The 18,782-nt window shown below is 38.4% G+C and overlaps 1 protein-coding gene across 1 annotated transcript in view; it reads right to left on the reverse strand.

The window, feature by feature from the left end:
* The window catches only part of LOC101890000 (fatty acyl-CoA reductase wat), a 32,476-nt gene extending 26,878 nt beyond the window's left edge, over positions 1-5,598 (reverse strand). Inside the window, exons 1-2 of the mRNA XM_059130414.1 lie at positions 5,513-5,598; positions 4,855-5,411 (exon numbers count right to left, since the gene is read on the reverse strand). Coding sequence (XP_058986397.1) covers positions 4,855-5,411; positions 5,513-5,537 — 582 coding nt within the window. The 5' untranslated portion in view covers positions 5,538-5,598. The remainder of the gene's footprint in view (positions 1-4,854; positions 5,412-5,512) is intronic.
* Positions 5,599-18,782: the final 13,184 nt, after the last annotated feature.

The following is an 18,782-nucleotide window of genomic DNA, read 5'->3' on the forward strand; positions in this document are numbered from 1 at the left end:
ACCTAGGTATTCCCTGCCTTACCCCCTGGTAACATTACCATCGTTCTCCACTAATAAACAAACGTTGTTTTATAAAAACAACAATAAAGGGATAAGCCTGACCATTTTGCAACAACAAAATACTACGGTATCCCGAACAAACAAGCCACACTGTTCGATTTTTTTTTTTTAAAAATTTGCACTACGGAATTTGTGACTACACTTACAATTCGGGTTTTTGGAAATTCGTACTACAAGGGTACGATAAGTAAAAAATGTACTAAAAATTTAATAATTTCTGTTAGACAAGCGGAATAAGCTAGAATTCTAAAATTTGGCATAAGAGTCACAGATGAAGTGCAGTATAGGTGTACCAAAGGGTTTTTGGAAATCCGAACTTTAGGGTTACGAAAAGTCCCAAAATTTTACTAAACTTCTAAAATGGTACAATTTGGCATGATGTGAACGGATAAGGCTAATAGCTATAGAAATTTGGTTTGAGAATCAAAGTTAGAAAATAAATATGATATATGAAGGTGGTTTTCAAAATTTGTACTAAGTGGTACTTAATTTGGAACAGTGTGGGTTACGCTGATGAAGCCGAAATTTTTAAATTTTCTATTGGGGTTCCTGTTGGTGGTAGGTGAAACTTAGTATTAGAGTAAAGAGGTGGTTTTTGGGAATGTGTACTACAAGTTCACGCAAAGCACTAAATAGTACTATATTTGGTACAATTTGGTTTTGGATTAACAGATAGTGTATGAAATCTGAAACTTAGTATTAGAGACGGTCTACATGTGTATCCTGGACATGGGAAGGGGGTTTCGGAAGTGTGTACTGTAATTGTATAAAAAGTACTGAATGGTACTATATTTGGTATTGGATGAAGGGATAGAGATAAAATTCTTATATTTGATATTTAAGGTACTCATGGTATATGTGTTTGAGATTTGGCGGTAGTTTTGAAATGCTACATACCTATGTGCGAAAAATAATAAGTGGTACTAAATTTGGTGTTGGCTGAAGGGATTGAGCTGGAATCCTGAAATTTAATATGGATGCAACTGTTGGTGTCTGTTGTTGAGACATGAAGATGGTGGATGGAAATATGAACCATAATTATGCGAATAGTACCAAATAGTAGTGAATTTGTTATAGGGTGTAATAGAGCTGAAGTCCTGAATCATATTCCTGTTGGTATCTTTATATGAGATTGGGAGGCGATTTTGGAAATGGGTACCATAATTGCAAGAAAAGTATAAACATAGAATTCTGAAATTTTGCTACCGAGATCACTATTTGTGTCTAGAATGGAGAGATATAGGTATATAAATTTGGAAAAGTGTGGGTCACGCTAATGAAGCTGGAATTTTTAATTTTTTAAATTAGGGTTCCTGTTGGTGGTAGGTTTGTAGTAAATAGCTTGTTTTTGGGTATGTGTACTACAAGTTCACGCAAAGCACTAAATTGTACAATATTTGGTACAATTTGGTTTTGGTTTAACATATAGTGTTTGAAATCTGAAATTTGGTATTAGAGACGCTCTTCATGTGTATCCTGGACATACGAAGGTGGTTTCGGAAGTGTGTACTGTAATTGTACGAAAACTACTGAATGGTACTATATTTGGTATTGAGTAAAGAGATAGAGATAAAATTCTGAAATTTGATATTTAGATTACTGATGGTATCTGTGTTTGAGATTTGGTGGTGGTTTGGAAATGCGACACACCTCTGTGCGAAAAATAATAAGTGGTACTAAATTTGGTGTTGGCTGATGGGATTGAGCTGGAATCCTGAAATTTAATATGGATGTCACTGTTGGTGTCTGTTGTTAAGACATGAAGATGGTGGATGGAAATATGTACCACAATTATATGAAAAGTATCAAATAGTACTGAATTTGTTATAGGGTGTAATAGAGCTGAAGTCCTGAATCATATTCCTGTTGGTATCTTTATATGAGATTGGGAGGCGATTTTGGAAATGGGTACCATAATTGCAAGAAAAGTATAAACATAGAATTCTGAAATTTTGCTACCGAGATCACTATTTGTGTCTAGGATGGAGAGATATAGGTGATTTTGGACAAGGCATAACGGTACGAAAACTATGGTAATAAATTTGGGTTTGGGGCTTAGGATAGAGAATGTGTGTACGAAGCTTACTCAATGGTACCCGACATTAAGAGACATACAATATTTCAAAATTCTAGCCTCAGCTATTTAGCCTGAATCTGTCAGTTAGTCAGCCACTTACACTCTACTGATAACATATTGTATTGTTAACAAGCGTACACAAGCATTTTGGTGAGAATTTTCCAGAAAAAAAATGTTTGTGATGGAATTCAAGCGTAATAGTGAGATTTCTTTATATTTGGCTGGAAAACCACAAGTGGCTTGCGTTAGCATCTAAATGTGAATAAATCTTTGTGTATCATGCCATCGCTCGTTACCGTGACGTCAAGGAAGTGGACAGAAGAAAACAGCAACATCAGCAGAAATGGTACGGAAGGTAAAAGTAAGCGGTTGATCGAAACCGCGTCGCAGAGGCCGAAAAATGGCTTGTGCTTGTGCGCTGAACATATCGCAATATTCCATTCGGCAAATATTAAAAAATTAGTTCGGTATAAAGCCATTGAAATTCCAAAAAGTGCAATAACTTACACCGCAAGGGATATAAAATGGACTCAAAAGAGCTAAAGAGTTGCTTCGCATGGCCGAAAGTGGTGAACTGCAGTTTGTAAACAAACAAAAAGATCGTGTTTACTTGCCAAAGAGGTCAGCTGAAAATGTGCACCTTCGGTTGCCCACCAGAACTAAAGCGCCGCCAATGGTGATGGTGTGTGCCGCCATAACAGCCGATGGTCGCTCTCCGCTCGTATTAATCGACCATCATCAGAAAAAATGCCGAATATTATTGGGAAAATATTCTGGAGGTTGTATTAAAGCCTTGGGCACGCAAACATTTTGGCCGCAGACCTTGGACAATCCAACAGGACTCAGTACGCGCCACCCAAGAATGGTTACAAAATGCGGCTCCTCGCTTCATTTCCAGCGCACAGTGACCACCAAAATCTCCGGATCTTGGACATTCCAACAGGACTCAGCACGCGCCACCCAAGAATGGTTACAAAATGAGGTTCCTCGCTTCATTTCCAGCGCACAGTGGCCACCATTATCTCCGATTACCAATCCGTTGGACAATTGTGTCTGGAGTATTTTGGAAAGGAAGGTTGGCACTAAAAAATAGCAAAGTGTCGATCACCTCAAGCAAGCGCTTTGCCGAGAATAGGCCAAAATACCGCAGAGCAACATTCGGACAGCGTGTGACGGTTTTATTGGCCGATTGAAGGCCATTATTCGTGCCAAAGGTGACCAATTCGAACAAATCTAAACTTATTTTAAAATTAGATGCTATTTTCGACATTTTTTGCTTTCATTCAATGAAATTAAAAAAAATGTAAAAATTATGGCGTTTGACTTTGTTGCAGTTTTTTATCACACCCTGTAAAATGCCACAAGATATGCCGTTGAGTGTTGGGATAGAGATGGAATTCTGGAATTTGGTATTGCAGACATTATTTTTGTCTAGGGTGGATAGAAAGAGGCGGTTTGGCGGTAAAAAAAATTGGGATCGGGTTTTAGGATGTAGATGAAATTTGATATGGAGGCGTACCATTATTTTTCGAAATGTACTAAATTGTACCAAATTTTGCACTTGATAGAATGGATAGAGCTGACATTTTGGAATTCGATATTGAGACCCCTGTTTGTTTCTAGGGTTTACTTGTGGTTTGTGTGGTTTTACTTGACGTTGAAATAGTTTTGGACAGAAAAATTGGATGTGGGTCCATTGTGCTATGATTTTCCTAATATCCTTCTCGGATAACTTCAAAATCAAAGATTTAGAGGACTTTTTTGCGTAAAAGGTAACCATTTTCCTATTATTCTTTTCGAAGCAAGGAAAAAACGTGAATAATATATAAAAAATTAAAAGGCTAAAAATGTGGTATGATATATAAAGTTTGGATTAAAAAAAAATTTATCGAGCTGAACAAATTGTGCATTTTGAGCTGTTCGAATGAATCTAAAATTTTAGGGTGGTCTTTTCGCTGCCGAAATAACGTGCGAGTCATGGGTATAATTTCCTGCATACCTTTAAATAAGTTATGGCTCGAATTTCCAAAAAAAAGCTTTATCGTTCCCCTGCGCCCCAACATGGATCCACATGCAATATTTTAAAATCCTTGTTTAAGCCAATTCGACTGAATATAGATGAAGTCGTAGAAAATCCAAAAGTTTTCACAAAAAGTGACTGAAGTCAAACCTTATAATAAGGGTATATATCTTGACTTCTAACTTGCTTCGCATTTTGAAAGTCCTGGTCATACCATTTTTTTCAACTGAACAATTTTCATTATTTGATATTTCGGGTCTGTAACCTTTAAAAAAACTATCCGACCAGTGTTGGGATTTCGTGGACAACCTGTTATTTGTTTCACTTAATTTCTCTTATACCACCACAACCACATTTATTTTTCCGCTTTGCAACTTGAAGCCTGTATTTTATAGCCTAACATTTAATTAGGACATTGCTTGTTTATAAAATTCCAATTTGTCATGTCACTCAGATAGCCTGAGCAATTGAATAGATAAAAATAGGACACAATTTTTGTTATGGGAAAATTTCCACGTGGTTTTCTAAGGGGTGGCATTTAACAAAATAGGAATACTTTAAGGTACAATGAGAACGCATTCAATTGGAAAAATTTCCTTCTCACCTACATGGTTTCCAAAACCTTCCTTCCATCCATTTTTTCTTAAGAATCACTGTACATTGCCCCTTGCCATTTCCATTGCTCCGCTCAACTTACCGTTTCGGTGAAATATTCCTGCAAACGCTGCTCCACCGTCATATTATTCTTGCAACGTATTAACATGTAAATTCGACGCACTTCAAAGGTTCGCAATAGCTTTTGTATCAACACCTTGCCAACGAAACCGGTACCGCCCGTGATGAGAATGGTGGCGTTACGGTAAAAGTCCTTGATTGGTGATTCGCTGTTACCACAAGTGTTTGGCAAATGTTTGTTGCTGTTGGTGGTGCTGCTGCCGTCGCCGCTGTTTTTGTTGTTGGTAATATTGTCCCTGTCACATTCAGTGTTGATCTGGAATTCAGCGGATAAGTTGTCAGTTGCAGATGCAGCAGTAGCAGGACTGCTAGTGCCACCAGTTCTAGTAGCATTTTTATGCTGGTCCTGACCAAACGCATGTAACGAATTCATAGCCTCTTCCACCATCGCTTCTGTGGTAAATGTCACTGTTGGCCGTGGTGCACTCTCGTTACTGGCCATATCCAGTGGACTCTTGCGGTCAGGCGATGAAATTGATTTGCATTCCATACAGGAACCGATGCTGGTTTTCCTGGCATCTAAATGGAAAGGGAGGGGGAGGAAAGAAAATGCATGGATTTAGTTTAAAAATTTTGCTATGAAATTTAAGAGATTAGCTTAAAACAAAAAAGAAAAATACCTTTATCTCTATTTCCTTCATCCATTGCTGTTGCTTTTTGTATTGCTATATCGATTGTGAAATTATTAGCTGACCGTTGCTCTAAACGTTTGTTAATAAACTGACTGAAAAATTGGAACTTGTCTATAAATATATGTAGGTGAAGGCAAACGGAACACAGTGGGGGAAATTGAAATAAGAAATTTTACAAAAAATAAAAAAAAAATGGTGGGGCCGAAACTACTTGAAAGTGGATAAAAGGAGCGAAGAACGTATCCAATATTCCGGGAGTCTCTATAGACGAGCTGTAGGCCAGGGAATCATCTACAGACGAGATGAAGGCAATGGAATCCCCAGGGAGTCTCTATAGACGAGGTGAAAGCCAGAGGGTCTCTAGAGACGCGCTGAAGGTCAGACAGTCCTCTAGAGACGAGCTGGAGGCCACGGAGTCTCCATATACGAACGGTAGCCTCTATAGACGAGCTTAAGGCCAGGGAGTCCCTATAGACGAGCTAAAGTCTCTATAGATGAGCTAAAGGCCACGGAGTCTCCATAGACGAGCTGAAGACCAGGGAGTCTCTATAGACGAGCTGAAGACCAGGGAGTCTCTATAGACGAGCTGAAGGCCAGGGAGTCTCTATAGACGAGCTAAAGGCCAGCGAGTCTCTATAGACGAGCTGAAGGCCAGCGAGTCTCCATAGACGAGCTGAAGGCCAGGGAGTCTCTATAGACGAGCTGAAGGCCAGGGAGTCTCTATAGACGAGCTGAAGGACAGGGAGTCTCTATAGACGAGCTGAAGGACAGGGAGTCTCTATTGGCGAGCTGAAGGCCAGGGAGCCTCTATAGACGAGCTGAAGGCCGGGGAGTCTCTATAGACAAGCTGAAGGCCAGGGAGCCTCTATTGGCGAGCTGTAGGTCAGGGACTCTATAGGCAAGCTGTGGATCAGGGAGTCACTATTGGCGAGCTGTGAATCAGGGAGTCTCTATTGGCGAGCTGAAGCCCAAGGAGTCTCTATAGACGAGCTGAAGGCCAGGGAGCCTCTATAGACGAGCTGAAGGCCAGGGAGTCTCTATAGACGGGTTGAAGACCAGGGAGTATCAATAGACGAGCTGAAGGCCAGGGGGTCTCTATAGACGTGCTGAAGGCCAGCGAGTCTCTATAGACGAGCTGAAGGCCAGCGAGTCTCTATAGACGAGCTGAAGGGCAGCGAGTCTCTATAGACGAGCTGAAGGCCAGCGAGTCTCTGTAGACGAGCTGAAGGCCAGCGAGTCTCTATAGACGAGCTGAAGGCCAGGGAGTCTCTGTAGACGAGCTGAAGGCCAGCGAGTCTCTATAGACGAGCTGAAGGCCAGGGAGTCTCTGTAGACGGGTTGAAGACCAGGGAGTATCTATAGACGAGCTGAAGGCCAGCGAGTCTCTATAGACGAGCTGAAGGCCAACGAGTCTCTATAGACGAGCTGAAGGCCAACGAGTCTCTATAGACGAGCTGAAGGCCATCGAGTCTCTATAGACGAGCTGAAGGCCAGCGAGTCTCTATAGACGAGCTGAAGGCCAGCGAGTCTCTATAGACGAGCTGAAGGCCAGCGAGTCTCTATAGACGAGCTGAAGGCCAGCGAGTCTCCATAGACGAGCTGAAGGCCAGGCAGTCTCTATAGACGAGCTGAAGGCCAGGGAGTATCTATAGACGAGCTGAAGGCCAGGGAGTCTCTATAGACGAGCTGGAGGCCGGGGAGTATCTATAGACGAGCTGAAGGCCAGGGAGTCTCTAAAGGCGAGCTGAAGGCCAGAGAGTTTCTATAGACGAGCTGAAGGCCAAGGAGTCTCTATAGACGAGCTGAAGGCCAGCGAGTCTCTATAGACGAGCTGAACGCCAGCGAGTCTCTATAGACGAGCTGAAGGCCAGCGAGTCTCTATAGACGAGCTGAAGGCCAGCGAGTCTCTATAGACGAGCTGAAGGCCAGCGAGTCTCTATAGACGAGCTGAAGGCCAGCGAGTCTCTATAGACGAGCTGAAGGCCAGCGAGTCTCTATAGACGAGCTGAAGGCCAGCGAGTCTCTATAGACGAGCTGAAGGCCAGCGAGTCTCTATAGACGAGCTGAAGGCCAGCGAGTCTCTATAGACGAGCTGAAGGCCAGCGAGTCTCTATAGACGAGCTGAAGGCTAGCGAGTCGCTATAGACGAGCTGAAGGCCAGCGAGTCTCTGAAGACGAGCTGAAGGCCGGGGAGTCTCTGTAGACGAGCTGAGGGCCAGGGACTATCTGTAGACGAGCTGAGGGCCAGGGAGTCTCTGTAGACGAGCTGAACGCCAGGGAGTCTCTATAGACGAGCTGAAGGCCAGGGAGTCTCTATAGACGAGCTGGAGGCCGGGGAGTCTCTATAGACGAGCTGGAGGCCGGGGAGTCTCTATAGACGAGCTGAGGGCCAGGGACTATCTGTAGACGAGCTGAGGGCCAGGGAGTCTCTGTAGACGAGCTGAACGCCAGGGAGTCTCTATAGACGAGCTGAACTCCAGGGAGTCCCTGTAATATAATATTGAGTCTCTATAGACGAGCTGAAGGCCAGGGAGTCATCTATAGGCGAGCTGGAGGCCAGGGAGTCTTTATAGAAGGAAGTCAACAAGCTAAAGGAAGTCGGAGTCTCTATAGACAAGCTAAAGGAAGTCGGAGTCTCTATAGAAGTAAAGGGTGGATTTTTAAGTTAATCTAAGGACCGCTTCTATGGACGATATGAAGGCCGGCACAGACGGTCCTCGTATTTTTTCTTCAAAAATTTCAAAATTGATTGATGAATATTTTAACAAAAAAAAAAAAAAAAATGAAATAAATAAATAAAAACAAAACTAAAAAATCTCCTACTGTTTGCTGACATGGTAACCTAAAAGTGTACATTTCATGCTATTCATTCAACCATTCACTCATTGTATCAATCAATCAAACGGACAATTCACAAATCAATAAATAAACAGTTCGTATTCTTGCAAGAAGTTCCCACAATTCAATGGCCATCAGTGGAATTGGGTGGTCTGGTTCTTGGTTCGGTCTGCCGTTTGTGGTTTGTAGGACCCGGACACGCAAACATAATGGTGCAATGCATACCAACTTAGCTAGAGAGAGAGGGGGATGTTAGGTACTTTATGACATTTTGGTCGCGTCATATGTTGCGTGATAAACATGTGACCCACGCCACACCACTACACACGCCACCAATCGACCGACCGACAGACCGCACCACATCACACACATGCCACTACAATGTCCAAGGAATCGATTACAAAATTAAATATTTTGAAATGCATACCCTTAGCGAACCACCACCAACCAATTGACATGATGAAATGCAGTTAACATTTGTCTGTAGGTGGGTGGGCAGGACAATAATTACCATTCTATGTCTTATAAATGGCAAGGAACATATTCGATGGGGGAAACATTAGCCTGGCCTGTATGTTGGGGTTAGCTATGCATAGCGTTTGGTTCGGTATGTCTACTCTACGATAACTGTTGCAACCTGTTTATTTGCCCGAATGTGTGTAAAATAATCCACTAGTATGGCGACAGGGAAAATGTCGTACAAAATAGATAGACAACATTTGTGTCGGCATCAATCCAGCCTTACTTTGAAGTACATCGCATTCATTGCCAGCATTTTCATTGTGGGCTTATTTGAACTACCAGGATTTGATGTACATGATATTATGCTGCCAGATAGAAAACTGTTTACCGGAATTTTGTACTGAAGTAATCAATTCCAAATGATTAAAAGCTGAACAGTGAATCAAAATTGGCTGCTGAAATCGTTTTATTCTCTTCATCTACTAAAAGTCTGCAGAATATATTCCGAATAAAAACCAAATGGAAAGGATCAAATTCGGGCGGGGCCGACTATTTTGTACTATATATCATCCTGGTTTTAATACACCCTCCAGAATATTTTCGCGATAATATTCGTCATTTATTCTGTAGCCACGATAAACCTTTAAATGAGCTGTCACTGGAATAATTTTAACAGCTGATACAGTTTATTTTTTTTTTTAATTTATAAGATTAAATTTTTCATTGTTTAAAATTCTGGTGGGACCTCTCAAAATATGCTTAAAAAAGCCACGTTAATTGCTCTGATAGTGCCTCTCAAAATATATTCTAAAAATTAAAGTTTATACCCTGATCTTACTTCTCCAAAATTCCATTTTAAATATTGATGGGGCCTTTTACAATGTCCTTTAAAAATCCGTGTTTATAACTGTGATGGGATCGCTTGAAAAAAGCCCAAAAAAGCCTGATTTGACTTCATAAAGTATCCTTTAAATATCCATATTTTATTCCCTGATGTGAAGTCTCGTAATATCCATCAAGAGTTCTAATTGGGCCCCCTAAAACATCCTTTAAATTCTATGTTTAAAGCTGTTTCTTAAAATTCCACTTAAAAATCCTGATTGGACCCATCGAAATTTCTTTCAAATCATCCCTAGAAAACCTTTAACCCTAGTTAGATAACGTACGTCTGCGAGACGTTGGCCTTTTGAATTTTTTACTCTCTCTCTCTGCCGATCATTAACAGAGAAACCTCTCATGCTCTGTTATCTCAGCCGGTAGCAACAACTTGGCGGTGGTGGTTGTTTTTTTGCGGTAAGTTCGATATTTTCTTAGAAAAAGACACAAATAGAATCAGCGTACGTCTGAGAGACGTATGGTTATCTTTTGAGCAACTTTAGGTTTGTTTTTTAAAGGAACTATCACGACCCATACATGGCACATATCGAAATATAACTTGCGATAATTGGTTCACGTCTATTCCTTTAGCAAAGGGTCTACTTAATGAACCTTACAAGTTGACTCTAGTGGGAACCATAAGATCTAATAAACGAGAAATACCGGAGGAAATGAAAAACATCCGTGCACGAAAGGTTGGAACTACCATGTTTTGCTATGATGGCCCTTTAACTCTCTTATCGTACAAACCAAGGCCATCTAAAATGCTCTATTTGCTGTCTTCCTGCAATGAAAAAGGTACGATTGACGACAAAACTGGAAAGCCGGATATAATATTATACTATAATGAAACAAAGGGTGGTGTCGATACTTTCGACCAAATGTGTTCGTTGATGTCATGCTCCAGGAAAACCAACAGGTGGCCCATGGCAGTATTTTATGGAATGCTTAACGCAGCATTCATAAACTCCTACGTCATTTATGCCCACAATTTGATTTCTATTAAAAAAAGCCTTTAAGTCGCAAGGAATATATGAAGGTATTCTCTGCTTCTTTAACAAACCCATGGATGGAAAAACGAATGGAAATTCCGACTTTGTCGAAAACCTTGCGCAACAATATTCAAAATGCAGTGTCCGACGAAGTCAACAATGATGGCGGCAGCAGTGGAGATCAGCCTGTCTCAAAAAAGAGAAGATACTGTGGTTTCTGTCCATCAAAAATACGACGTATGTCGAAAATGATATGTTGCAAATGTGATACACCTCTATGTGGAGACCACAAAAATTTAGTTTGTAACTGTTGTATATAATGTTTACCGAATTTTTTTTTTTTTGGTTTACATTACATAATGGAGATATAAAAACCAAGTTTAAATAAAAAGAATATATATTTTTTAGTTTATAGAACCGAATTAGAGGTCCTTCAGAGAAGACTGCTTATTTTTAAACTATTTTTGAAGCCAAATTGAATTTTATTTTTTATTTTATTTCTAATATTAATTTTAATGTATAGATACTTTTATATAAAAAGAACTGAAGTAAATAAATGATATCAATAAAAAATTTTCAATTTTCTTTCACTTAATATCCTTTTTCAGTCCTTAAACGGGCATACGTCGTTCAGACGTATCGCTATCTTTTGACTGAAAAAAAATAACGTTATCTAACTAGGGTTAAAAACCATGTTTATATCTCGCTTGGACGTCTCAAAATATCCTTTGTAAATCCTAATCAGACCTCCTAAAGTATCCTTTAAATATCCACGTTTTATGCGCAGATGGAAGGTCCAATATTTTCTTCAAATATACTAATTGGGCCACTCAAAATATCCTCCAAAAATCTATGTGTATAGCTCTTTTAAAAGACCCCTTAAAACTCCTGATGGAATCTCTCAAAATATCCTATAAGTATCTTAATTTTATCGCGGTTGAGAACAATTATGATGTCCTTTAAAAACCATCCAAACGGAGTGTGGATGTCTCCAAATAACCTTTAAAAATTTTAATGAGGTCTCTAAAAATATAACACAAAAATCCACAATTATAGCTCTGATATCCTTTTGAAATCCTAATATAAAATATAATTAAAACAATAACTTCATAACGTCGACTTCTTAAAATATCCTTTAAAAATTTGGATGGATCGTCTTAAAATATTTTTGAAAAAATGCTGACGGGATCTTTCAAAATGTCCTTTAAGAATCCTGATAGGATCTCTCGAAATATCCTTTAAAAATCCAAGTTTATAGCGGGGCTTCTTAAATTATCATATAAAAATCCTGTTGAGGCTTTTCAAAATATCCTCTACAAATCCACTCTGATGGGACCTTTCAAAATATCCTTTAAAACCAATCTTTATTGTTCTAATATGACTTCTCAAAATGTTTTTATACCAAAAAAATCCTGATAAGGCTTTACAGAAAAGCATGTAAAAATCCACTTTGGAGCTTTGATAACCTCTCAAAATTCTTGAAGGGTCTTATCAAAATATCCTTTGAAAATATTCTTTAAAAAATAGAAAAATCTGTAAATATACATTAACAATGGTGATGGGACCTCCCAAATTATATTTAAGAAATCCTGAAGGGACCTCACAAAAGAGCCCTGATGTGAGCTGTAAAAATACCCTTTAAAAATTGTGATGAAGCTTCTCAGAATAGCCTTTAAAATCCAATTTGGGACCGTCTTTAAAATCCATTTTGGGACCGTCTTTAAAATCCAATTCACTTTGTGGGTCTAATGGGACCTCCCAAAATTCTAGTGGGAAATCTTAAAATATCATTTAAAAGTCCCAATTGGACAATCCACTTTGTAGCTTTAAAGATTTAAGCGGACCTCACAAAGTATAATTTTTAAGTCCTGGTTGAACCTCTAAAAATATCCTTTAATAATCATGGTGGGACCTCTCAAAAAATTCATTTATAAAAATATATATACCAGTAAAGAAAGTCTTAAAGTCAGGCGGGGCCGACTTTACGATACCCTACACCACTTTGCTAATTTAGGAGAGCTCCGCATAACAATTAAAATTTTTTATGGGAGAATTCAATCATACACGCTATGATTATGATTATAATTTAAAGTTCAAAGGACTAAATATGCCGAAGCATTTGTACCTTTTAAATTCGGACTTGTATTGCCCATTTGGTGCACAATTAATTTGAAATCGGATAAAAATATATATGGGAGCTATATCCAAATCGGAACCCATCTCGATAAAATTTGGCAAAGATATTTCTGAGCTGTATTTGATATATTTCCCTGAATATCGTGGTTACGGACGGCACATTACGGCTGTGGGTAACAAATATGACAAATCGGATGAAAAGTAATATGCACTATGGGAGCTATAGCTATATCTGAACCGATCTTCACCAAATTTGACATACTAGCTTCTAGACTCAATTCGGTCGTAAGTGCCAAATTTCATCCAATTTTGGCAAATAATAGACGTTTGGTGCACAATCCAAAGTAAATCGGAAGAAGTTATATATGGGAGCTATATCCAAATCTGAACCGATCTCGATAAAATTTAGCAAATATATTTCTGAGCTGAATTTGATATATTTCCCCAAATATTGTTGTTACGGAGTGCATAATACGGCTGCAGAGGACAAAAATAACAAATCGGATGAACAATATATATGGGAGCTATAGCTATATCTGAACCGATTTCGATCAAATTTGGAATACTTATTTTGAGGTCCAATCTGATCGTACGTGCAAAATTCCATACTATTCGGACTGATATTACACGTTTGGTGCACAATAAAAGCAAATCGGACGAAGATATATATGAGAGCTATATCTAAATTTTGTCCGATTATCTCCAATTTCAATAGGGTTCGTCCTTGGGCCAAACAAATGACTTGTGCAAAATTTCATCTGGATAGGGCAATAAATGCGACCTGTACTTTGTTTACAAAAATACATGGACAGACGGACGGACGGACATGCATAAATCGACTCAGAATGTGATTCTATGCAGATCATCAAAAGGAACTATGGGTCTATCTCGTTTCCTTTTGCCTGTTACAAACAAATGCACAAAGACATAATACCCTGACCACCTTGTGGTGTAGGGTATAAAAATATAAATTTGTAGCTGTAATGAATCGCGGTGGAAAATTATTATATTATTTGAAAGTCCTGATTGAAAATGGAAATTCTTTATATATCCTAAAATATCCTTGAAATCCTGATGAAACCTCACAAAATATCATTAAATATCCTGATGGGACATCTAACTGATGGAATCTTTTCAACTCTCAAGGGATTTTTAAAAAATCTATGACAATAGTACATACAGGATCTCCTAAAAATATCCTTAACAAATCTATGACCAGTAAAGAAAGTCTTAAAGTCGGGCGGCGCCGACTTTATGATACCCTACACCACTTTGCTAATTAAGTAGAGCTCCACATAACAATTAAAGTTTCTATTGGAGAATTCAATCATACACGCTATGATTATAATTATAATTTAAAGTTCAAAGGACTAAATTCGGAATTGTATTGCCCATTTGGTGCACAATTAATTTGAAATCGGATAAAGATATATATGGGAGTTAAATCCAAATCTGAACCGATCTCGATAAACTTTGGCAACGATATTTCTGAGCTGTATTTAATATATTTCCCTGAATATCGTTGTTACAGAGTGCATATTACGGTTGTGGGTACCAAATATAACAAATCGGATGAATAATATATATGGAAGCTATAACTATATCTGAACCGATCTGAACCAAATTTGACATACTAGCTACTAGACTCAATTCGGTCGTAAGTGCCAAATTCCATCCCATTTGGACAAATATTAGACGTTTGGTGCACAATAAAAGGTAAATCGGACGATGTTATATATGGGAGCTATATCCAAATCTGAACCGATCTCGATAAAATTTAGCAAATGTATTTCTGAGCTGTATTTGATATATTTCCCCAAATATTGTTGTTGCATAGTGCATATTACGGTGGCGGTGGACAAAAATAACAAATCGGATGAACAATATATATGGGAGCTATAGCTATATCTGAACCGATTTCGATCAAATTTGGCATACATATTTTCAGGCCTAATATGGGTGTATGTGCAAAATTCCATACAATTCGGGCTGATATTACACGTTTGGTGCACAATAAAAGTCAAATCGGACGAAGATATATATGGGAGCTATATCCAAATTTTGACCGATTATCTCCAATTTCAATAGGGTTCGTCCTTAGGCCAAACAAAAGACCTTTGCAAAATTTCATCTGGATCGGGCAATAAATGCGACCTGTACTTTGTTTACAAAAATACATGGACAGACGGACGGACGGACGGACATGCATAAATCGACTCAGAATGTGATTCTATGCAGATCATCAAAAGGAACTATGGGTCTATCTCGTTTCCTTCTGCCTGTTACAAACAAATGCACAAAGACATAATACCCTGACCACCTTGTGGTGTAGGGTATAATTAAAACTATTAGGACATTTTTAGCGGTTGTATTTTGGGCAAATGAATAATAGCCCCAGTCAGACAAACATTTATACATTATTCCAGCTGCATCGGATGTAGGAAGAAAGGTCTAGAAATCATGTTTAGATTTATAAACGAAACAATTCTCTTTTTTTTAATCCAGGGTGCCTAGAGCCCGTATTGTCATCATGGACACATGGTAACAAACATCACTACCAACATGAACATGAACGTGAACATCATCATCATCCCCCTCTTCCTCCTCCTCCTCCCCTAGTTGTTTACAAAATTTTCGGTACTTGTTCGAAATTTCCCTCCAGAGAGTATTTGAAAAGTTCCAAACCACTTTGGTGTCATCGATCTGGATATTACACCCGCTGTTTGTGAACTGTTGAGCAATGAATTTGTGGCAAGTAAAATATTTGCATTGAACACTATCCAATTTCCACAACCCCCAACAGCAGGCAACAACGCGACAACAACAGCAGCATGTAGTTTTGTCGTTTTGTAATTGTGTGTTCCACATATGGTTGACTATACCTGCATCGCACTCGCTTCGATTCCAAAACGTAGTACTCAAGTGCATGATGATGACGATGATGATACAATCCAAGATAATACAAATGTTCTAACGTAAGCAATAAATGACAAACATTGCTTGGTTAAGATTTGCAGAGAGTGAACGAACCAACGAACGTACAATGAATGATAGACTGCAGATCCAAAACTATTTACAGTGCGAGGCGAACCAACAAACCAAGCAACACGCTCTTAAACTTTGTAACAATAGTTTGTTGCATCATGCTGGTTTGGAGTTTGTGGCATAAATTTGTTCTGTTCTTAGTAGGGAGTTGCTGGGAGAAAAGGATGAGTGGTGCCATTTTAACTTCCAGTGGTTGGGAATGGAGTCTATGTTATGGTATGGGATGCGTTCAGTTGTAAAATGGACCTCCATGCAAAATTGGGTTATCATAGGTCCACATTGAAGTATATCCCCAATATTTCAAGGATCAAACTATTGGGCCAAAAAATGTTAACACCTCGAAGTGTTGGTCCGGGACTCACGATGAAATATATATTTCTTCCTATCTCGTCTAACTAAATCGATCTAACTATGTTTGTACGTATTCACGCTACAGGTCGTAATTTTCCCGATTCCTACGAAATAGAGATGGGGCTAGGCCAAGAATAGTAACCTATTGTTGTTGGAGATGATGGCAACATTTTTAAATGCTGAAATTAATGACAACAGAATATATTCTTTAATTGACAGTCGCCGACAAGTCTTTTCGCATTACGTTAAAACTTAGGGCAGGGAAAAAGCCTAGGATTTTGGCTGCATAATATAAAGGGTAAAATGAACAGCATATTTGTGCTTTTTAATTAAAACGAAGGTCATTTATGGATGAATAGTGGATATTTTTCTCTTTCGAGTTGAGTTGAATTATTTCAAAAACGAAATCCATTTTAGTCGATCGATTTGGACCTGAGGGGTCTTTCCAATATTTCATAGTTCTAATTGTATTTTCTTCTGGTTTTTCGTTTGGCTCGAGGTCAGAATTTAAAAAACAGACGAATTTGTTTTTTATATATTAATTTATTTGTCCGATATTTCGACTATCTTCGATAGTCATCATCAGGGATTTGACTTGAAAAAACAATTAACATTTAGTATAAATAAATAAAACAAAACACTATAACGATAATTACATTGGATTTTAACTCTTCTGTTTTTAAGTTCTCTGATGCAGCTTTTCCATCCTTTCCTTTTTACTCGAATTTTCCAACTAATTTTTCTTATGCTTTTCGATGACATTTCTATAAATTTGAGCACAATGTTCCGTGTCAGTTTTGTAGTTCATTCGTTTATTAGGAGGTACATTTATAATATGTAGCATTTCTAACATGTACCTACGTTTGTAGTTATTTTCTTGTGCCAAGATGTCGACATCTTTGAAATTGGGCGTATGTCCTTCTTGTTGGCAATGGGCAGCAAGGGCAGTTTTTTGCTCTATGGGTTTAGTTTTTGTCTTTTGGTCCGATTTATGAGAGCTAATATGAGTTTTTAATTTAGATTTTGTTGTCCCAACATATGCCTTCTGACATACGTTGGACCCGTCCCCATTACATTTAATCTTATAAACGACGTTAGATTTATCCTCGTGTGGAATTTTTGTTTTAGTTCTACTAAAGAAATTATTGTTGGTGTTACTGCTTCTGAATGCCAATTGATACTTCTCACTGTTGTACATGTTTGATGAAGAAAATCTTTCCGAAAACCCTGGTATATATGTAGATCTTTTATATGTCTTTTCCACTAATTTTGTATTTTGGTATGCTCTATTACCCTCGGCGCGTTTAATCAATTCATTAACAATGTTACTAGGGAAGTCATTCATTTTTAAAATCTTTATGATTTTGATTTTGTTCTTTGCATGGAATTTTCTGTCACTTATTTTCAAGACCCTTTGGATAAAGTTTGTGGCCGTGTTGATTATTATACGTCGCGGATGCTTTGAATGGTAATTAATTAATCTACCCGAGGCTGTTGGCTTTTGGTACCAATCTAATAACAACTTTTTTCCTTCTCTTTGTACTAAGCTATCTAGATATGGTAACTGATTATTCAATTCACTCTCCATCGTAAACCGTAGTTGTTTGTTGTACATATTCAGCGTCTTAAGTGTATTTTCCACTTCCTCCTTTTTTACGATGCAAAATATGTCGTCCACATATTTTGTCAAGAATCTGGGTTTGATAGTCAATTTGTTCATAGTTTCGTCAAGAAGTTTCTCCATTATTATATCAGCAATGATTGGTGAAATAGGTGAGCCCATCGGCATGCCTTTTTGTTGTTCATATATCTTATCCTTATATGCGAAATATCTAGCGTCCTTAATACATGTTGTCAAAATGTCAATAAAAAGATCCATTGGTATATGTGTATGTTCCTTTATAATAGACCAACTATCTTTAATAGCACTAATAGCCAAGTTTACTGGAATGCTAAATTGTAAATTTGAACAATAAGTGTAGTGTATAGGATGGGATGAAAAAACTGCAACCAATTTCAGACTGCTGTCATTTCTAAGCCATTCGTCCGACAGCTGTTTAAGTTATTCCAATGACAGCTTATTATATTGTTTACAAGAGTACAAAAGCATTCTCGTGAGAATTTTCCAGAAAAAAAGTAATTCGTGATGGAATTCAAGCGTGATAGTGTGATTTCTTTATATTTGGCTGGAAAACCATAAGTGGCTATCGTTAGAGCACTCCAGCATTTAAATGTGAATTAATCTTTTGTGTCTCGTACCATCGCTCGTTACCGTGATACTGATAGCTTAGCCCGATGTCAAGGAAGTGGACGGAAGAAAACATCAACATCAGCAGAAATGGTTCGAACAGTAAAGAAGCGACTTGATCGAAACCCGCGACGCAGTGGTCGAAAAATGGCTCGTGAGCTGAACATATCACAATATTCCATTCGGCAAAAATTGAAAAATTAGCTCGGGGTAAAGCCTTTGAAATTCCAAAAAGTGCAAGAACTTACACCACAATAGAAAGAAAATAGACTCAAAAGAGCTAAAGAGTTGCTTCGCTTGGCCGAAAGTG

This window comes from Musca domestica, unplaced genomic scaffold, assembly GCF_030504385.1.
Source record: "Musca domestica strain aabys unplaced genomic scaffold, Musca_domestica.polishedcontigs.V.1.1 74, whole genome shotgun sequence".
NCBI lineage: Eukaryota > Metazoa > Arthropoda > Insecta > Diptera > Muscidae > Musca > Musca domestica.